The sequence below is a fragment of the Rhinopithecus bieti genome, unplaced genomic scaffold, assembly GCF_001698545.2.
Source record: "Rhinopithecus bieti isolate Rb0 unplaced genomic scaffold, ASM169854v2 scaffold_36004, whole genome shotgun sequence".
NCBI classification, from domain to species: domain Eukaryota; kingdom Metazoa; phylum Chordata; class Mammalia; order Primates; family Cercopithecidae; genus Rhinopithecus; species Rhinopithecus bieti.
In genome coordinates this window covers 669,589-676,735 of record NW_016815976.1, presented here as the reverse complement: position 1 = coordinate 676,735, position 7,147 = coordinate 669,589, and the positions used below count along the sequence as shown (strand labels likewise).

The 7,147-nt window shown below is 34.5% G+C and overlaps 1 protein-coding gene across 1 annotated transcript in view; it reads left to right on the top strand.

The window, feature by feature from the left end:
• Positions 1 to 7,147, top strand: part of MYCBP2 (MYC binding protein 2) — a 300,774-nt gene that overhangs the window by 166,878 nt on the left and 126,749 nt on the right. The window contains 5 exon segments of the mRNA XM_017854221.1: positions 385 to 485; positions 1,159 to 1,377; positions 3,223 to 3,448; positions 4,505 to 4,623; positions 5,359 to 5,446. Of these exon segments, the coding sequence (XP_017709710.1) occupies positions 385 to 485; positions 1,159 to 1,377; positions 3,223 to 3,448; positions 4,505 to 4,623; positions 5,359 to 5,446 (753 nt within the window).

Genomic DNA, 7,147 nt, shown 5'->3' with positions numbered 1-7,147 from the left:
CCCTAGAACTTAAAGTATAATAAAAATAAATTAAAAAATAATAATAATAAGGGCTCCATTACCCTAGGTTCTGATTCCAGCTCTATTATTTTACAGGTACGTGTATTATGTATTAAGTATTTTGGGTAAGATACTTAAACATTGTGTGCCATGGTTTTCCTTTCTGAAAATTGGGGATAATAAAAGTATCTTATTGTGAGTATTCGCTGAGATAAGGCACGTATTCTAAAAAGCCTTCAGAATAGTACCAGGCCCTTGACAAGCACCCAATTAGTGTCAACTCTAGTTCTCAAAAGAACAGAATATAGCTTTAGTATAGCATGTATACAGTACAATGAAATTACATTCTAGCTGTAGTTTTAATGCCTTTTATGCCTTTTTTAGCTGACGACATTCCAGAACTGCTGAGTTCTTCTAGTCTGTTTTCCATGCTGCTCCCCCTTATTATAGCCTACATAGGACCAGTAGCTGCTGCTATTCCCAAGGTATGTAATTTAATTCTATAACTTTGAATGTTTTTTTAAATACCTTTTAAAAACAAAGACTTTGTGTCTTGTCTTTACAAAAACTTGCATCTTTGAGGCATCTGGGGTATAGGTAACAAGCAGAGAGATACACTAATTATTAAACTTCTCTGTTCTTCGTAGTATTGTTTACTGGATTGCTGTGATTATTTGTTGGCTTTACATTTGAAGAATTTGTGAATGGGAAATAGATTTTAGAAATTTTAGAAATGTGATATGTAAGGAAAGATTATGTTAACTGAGATTTTTCAAATTTATGAAGTTGATCCCAGATGGTCTTCATTAATAACAATAGCAATGTTAAAGGACAAGAGCGTTTTAAAACAGTGACATATTCAAGAGATGGAAGAAATGATAAACTATTGATTCTTTGGCATAATTAAGTAAAACGTGATTTACTTCAGATCATGAAAAAACGAAAGTGTTTAAAAATATAGATTTAGATATTGTCATGTAACAGCTAAGATAAATCTTTTTTTAATCAATTGAACAGATTTCCCTTTAAACAAAAGCTTAACTAGTAGAAAATTTAGACAGAAATTGTTATTAGAGTAGCCAACAATTATTGTAATTCATAATTTTAGAACTACTTTCACATGTATCTCATTTAACCGTATTTTTATATGTGTGCTAGGTGGCTGTAGAAGTCTTTGGCCTTGTCCAACAATTGCTTCCGTCAGTTGCCATTTTGAATCAGAAGTATGCACCCCCTGCCTTCAACCCTAATCAGTCGACAGATAGCACCACAGGAAACCAGCCTGAACAGGGCCTCTCTGCTTGTACAACCTCCAATCACTATGCTGTCATAGAGAGTGAGCACCCGTATAAACCTGCCTGTGTGATGCACTACAAGGTAGGCACCAGTTCTTAGTGTGATTTGACCGTAAAACTTGGTGTGAGGTTCTCTGATGATATCTTAAAGAATGCCTGGCCTGCATTTATGAGTATAGCTTCTTTTATTGTATTTACATATAGAGAATCAGCAGGTGATTAGGCATTGTTGGATATACAGAATAATTTAAGATGGAATTTTTATCTCAAAGATGATAAAATTTTATTGGTTTATGAGAGTTGTTCTGAAATCTTCTTACAAGTATAGTGTGGTATATAATGCTAAACTTCATGCTGTGGTTTATAATAGTAGTAGATATAAGCATTAACAATTTTGAATTGTATTTTTTGAACTAACATTATTTGTACCACAGCCTGAGCTCTGAAAATTTACAACCCCAATGTAAGATTTAAACTAGTCTATACATAATGTTAAGAAAACTATGTATAAAATGATTATAAATTTAGTGTTATTAGAGAGTGTTCAAAATCCATGTTCTTTGTTTTTTCATTGTATCATGCAAATTAAGGAAGAAAAGGATAAATTTATATTTTGTGTGCTTATAAAATATTCCACTTTTCATGGTAGAAGCTATTAAGCGTCTGTAGGTAAATAGGCTAGTACAGTGCACTTATTTATCCATCTCCCAGATTCAGCAGTGTCAACTCTTAGTCAGACCTGTCTCATTTATTCCCTACCTGCTTCCTAACCTCTTGTATTGTTTTAAAGCACATTTATAATATTTATTGACACAATGTCTCCAAAATATAAGGACCCTTAAAAATAACCATAGTATTATCACACTGAAAAAAGACAATTTAATGTCTTCAAACATCATGTAAATTTTTAATAATTTGAGTTAGAATCCATGTAAGATCCATACATTGTGATTAGTATGTCTCTTAAGTCCCCTTTAATCTTAAGTTCCTTTAAATCTGTAAGACTCCCTCTGTCTCTCTCTTTTTTTGTTCCCTTGAGTTCTATTTGTTGAAGAAACTGGATCCTATATGTTTGTTAGATGGAAGCCTCTTCAGCTTACCTGCTGGGTCTTTCCTAGCTTGCAGTCATTCCTAGCTTCCTTGTTTTCTGGTAGGATAAGATGTTCCAGGCTCCTTTTATATGTTTAATGCCTCAGACTTGGAACAAACCATTTTTTCAAAGTGTCCTAATTTCTGTTACACATACACACACACATGTTATGTTTATGTATGTATATACATAAATGTATATATGTTTATGTATAGGTAGATTTATGTGTATGTATAGTTTTTAGAAGATAAAATACCTCATGAGTTTATAGTGTTGATACTAATTCAAAATAAGGACCACAGACACACCTCAGTCTCCTTTCTCCTACATCTAAAATTCCTGTTAGTGACACTGGGAATATCAGAATTCAAAAATCATTTAAATTATTTCATTTGGGATGTGTGTGTGTGTGTGTGTGTGTGTGTGTGTTTGTCTTTGAAGTATATCCCATCTAAATGTATGGTCACATTACTGTGTTTAAATTTAGTTGGAATGCTCCCTCTTTGCGTGATTATGCGTTCATTGGATATACACTTACAGAGTCGTTTAATTTTAGAGTTTAGGAATTGCTTTTTAAATTTGGATTTTGTTTTATAATTCTTTAAATACTTACATAGTTTGAAGTCAAATTTATGAAACAAATCTAGCTTTTATCTCTGTCCTCTTCACTCTATTCCTCCTTCTCTGTCATAGGTAACATTTTATTCTATTTTAATTTTGTAGTTTATCCTGTTGTGTCATTTAATAAAAGCATAGACACATATACACATACAGATGCAGATGTGTGTGTTTGTATGTATATATCTGTATTCATGTTGCCTTGCCTATTGGCCTCAGGTGACATTCCCAGAATGTGTGAGGTGGATGACAATCGAATTTGACCCTCAGTGTGGTACTGCACAGTCAGAAGATGTCCTTCGTTTGTTGATTCCTGTCAGAACTTTTCAGAATTCAGGATATGGACCAAAATTGACATCTGTTCATGAAAATCTTAATTCATGGATAGAATTAAAGAAATTTTCAGGATCCTCTGGGTGGCCTACTATGGTTTTGGTGTTGCCAGGTAAGTTTTTATTTTATTCTGTTTTATGTGGTAAAATAAGTGCATTTATGTATATTGAGTAGGGGTGTATCATTGAAAATGTTTATCTAATTTTTAGAGAAATTTATTAAAGACCTACCATGTATCTGGATTGCATTCGAGGAATAAATAAGATACCCTGGGCAAGGGGCACAGCCTGATCCAAGTTTCGGAGAAGACAGTGTTTTAAGGATTTTGTGAAAAAATGATTAGCTTGACCAAAGCAGAGTGTCAACGTTGAGGAGCAGCTAGCTAGCTGTGTAGTTGGGGCCAAATTATAGAAAACAATGGATTAGATCTTTTATTTTCCCAGAAAGTGCTAAATTTTCAGAACTTAATGAAGGACTGAAGTCCTTCCTTGTAACAGAATTTGTGAACCACTTTCTTGTGTGAAAAGTTGTGTGAAAGCTGTTTCAGTTGGCTTGAGGGTACGTGTGAACGGGAGAGTCGGAGCACACAAGCACAGTTGTTATTGCTGGTACTGTGCTTTTCTTTAAAAGAAAGTTATTTAAGTAAGTTTTTAAAACTATGTTTTAAAACTTACAGTTTGTTGCATTCTTAACGGGTTAACTAGGGCTACTCTTGTGATCCTTCAAACTAATAGGCAATTTCAATTCAGAAACTACTTCTTTCTACTCTGACCTGCCTATTTGTTTGTTTGGGAAAAGATCAGAAAAAGACACATGCCAGGGTAGAGGGTTGCCCACTTTGAAAATAAAAGGCTAACGTTAGTATTTGACAAATAATTGAAAAATGATTGCCCATGTAACTTAAGTACTTTATTAAGCAGGGGAGTTTGATTATGAAAAAAAGTTAACAATTCATTTGCGATAGACCTGTTGTTTCTAGTGTTATTTTTAGTACAATTTCCTTAAGTAGATATAGGAACACTCCCCGCCACAAGTCTATTTAAGTTATGTAGTATATGATTTGTGTTTCTGCCTATCTTATGATAAAAGAGAAAGTCCATTGGATAAAAGAGGGAAATTTTGACAAAATTGTTTCAGAATTTTAACTCAATTCTGGCATTTTTATTAGGAAATGAGGCCCTTTTTTCATTGGAGACCGCATCAGATTATGTGAAAGATGACAAAGCTTCTTTCTATGGTTTTAAGTGTTTTGCAATTGGATATGAATTTAGCCCTGGACCTGATGAGGTAAGAATGAATTGTCTTTTCATTCTTTTAAGGAAGATTGAGTTTCTAAGGGCTAGTGAGTTGTGCTTCTAACTGACTTAAATTGTACTGTTGCCTCTATTCAAAAAGTCGGGACCAGGTGCAGTGGCTCACACCTGTAATTGCAGCAATTTGGGAGGTGAGAGAAACCCTTGAGGCCAGTTTGAGACCAGCCTAGGCAATATATCAAAATCCTTTCTCTACAAAAAAATGAAAAGAAATTAATTTAACCTAGGGGTGTATAATTCTAAATATTTTGTAGTTTAATTATGTGCAGCGGTCTGTTTTGCTACTTTTAATACATGAAGAGGATGGAGTTTGTGCAACATGACCCAGCCTTTGAAGTATAGTTATACCTGCCCTGAACCTGCTCAGTTGGCTATACCTTTCTGAGTAAACAGTTGAACCTGTTTTCACAAAGAGACTATCATCTTGTCTAAATGTTTTAAATCATACAATAAAATAAAACCGAGGACAAAGTGGACCAAAGTAATGAATGAACAGTTATTTGGACAATGAACCTTTAAACCTGAACCTTACAACCAGCCTGAGATAAAACATTGAGTACTGAATCTCATCTTCTCTCACTTTAACCGTTAGCTTCACGTGCTTCCTTCTGATTTCAAAAGTAATGCTTGAATTCAAATCACACTTTGCTGATAATCCATATTATCATTCAAACATTTTTAAAGCAGCAAATTTTATGCAATTCCATAGGGAGTCATCCAGTTGGAAAAAGAATTAGCCAATCTTGGTGGGGTTTGTGCGGCAGCTCTGATGAAGAAGGACCTAGCACTGCCTATTGGTAAGTGTGGCCAATGCTGGATGTTGTGATAGGGTTTTGTTTTGTTTTGTTTTGTTTGTATTTTAAGAGTAGAATGTATGTATTATAAAAGGTCTGAAAATACATTTGCAAAATGAATTTTGTAATCTCATATTCATGAACAATAACTGCTTCATGTACTGGTAATTTGAGTTTGTCTAAGAGACTGAAGGGTATCCTGTTTCCTGTTTAAATTTACACACGTACATGGACACCCTTTTTATGCATATACATGCTTTGAGCCAGGGTGTATAGTGTGTATGTTCAGCCAAGCACTGAATATATAGTATTAAACCAAAAATTCTAGATATTTCTTAAATATTCTAGTGGAAATATCAAGTAGACAACTGAATATTCATTGTCTAGATCAGAGGATCGGTCGATAGAAATGTAATTGAATATGATCGTTATTTAAAGATATGGGACTGTATGAAAGATATGCTAGAGAATGTAGATAAGAAAGAGAAGATAGCTTAGGATTAAAGCTGTGACTTACCAAAATTTAAAAGATGTACAGAACAGGAAGAGGAGGCTGCAAATGAGACTGCGAAGGAACAGTCAGTGAAGGAGGAGAAAAACCAGGAGAGGGGATGTTCCTGGGATTTTGGCATGCTCTGAGAAGTGAATTAAAATCTATCATTGGACTTGAAGACTTGTTGGTTGCTTGTATATGCAATGAGAAATATGTTAGTAAAATGAGAGAACTGTAAGTCCTTTCAGAGTAGAGAGGGAGAATGGAAAGTAAGGAAGGGTGGTCCATTTGAATTTAGATATCTCTTTAGAAGAATTTTTCACTGGAGCAAAACAGAGATGAGGCAGTGGCAGAAATGGTACTTTCTTATATGAAACAAATTTGTATGATACACGATTAATCTATAATCAAGGGAGTAAAGTTGAAAATAAAAATGCTTACTGATTCTATAACGTTTATACATGGTTTAAAGTTTTATTTTCTTACCCCCCCAAAATCCATCTTTACTCCTTCCTTTAAGACTACCCTTCCCACTATTATTTTTTCCTCCCTTTTTTTCCTCTGACTTTCCTTCTTTATTACGTTTTCTCTTCCTGGTCCCTTTTATTCTTCTCCATTCCTTTTCTCCCAGTTAATACTGGTATGTATGTGCGGAAATGAGACCTTGTATTATATCCACATAAGGAAAATTGCTAGCAACCTATTTTGTTAAAGTTTATGTATACTTTTTGACATAAAAAAGTTTTATACATGTTTGCACAAATACTCAAAAAGTATATGTTGAAGGAATGGATTAATATAGCAGTGCTTGTGATTGTAAAACCTAGAAACAACCAAAATGTCTTTCAGTTGGGAACTAGTTAAATAAGTAATGGAGTACCCATTCAATGGCAGTCTATGCAGCTCTTTGAAAAAGTAGACCTATATGGCCTAACAAGGAAAGCTGTCCAAATTATGTTAAGTAAGAAAAGCAAGTTTCAGAAGAGGGTCCCATTTTGCATACATTATTCTGTATATTACAAAAGAGTATGTTGTGGCTCACACCTGTAATCCGAGCACTTTGGGAGGCCGAGGTGGGTGGATCACGAGGTCAGGAGATCGAGACCATCCTGGCTAACATGGTGAAACCCCGTCTCTACTAAAAATACAAAAATTAGCTGGGCATGGTGGCACATGCCTGTAGTCCCAGCTACTTGGGAGGCTGAGGCAAG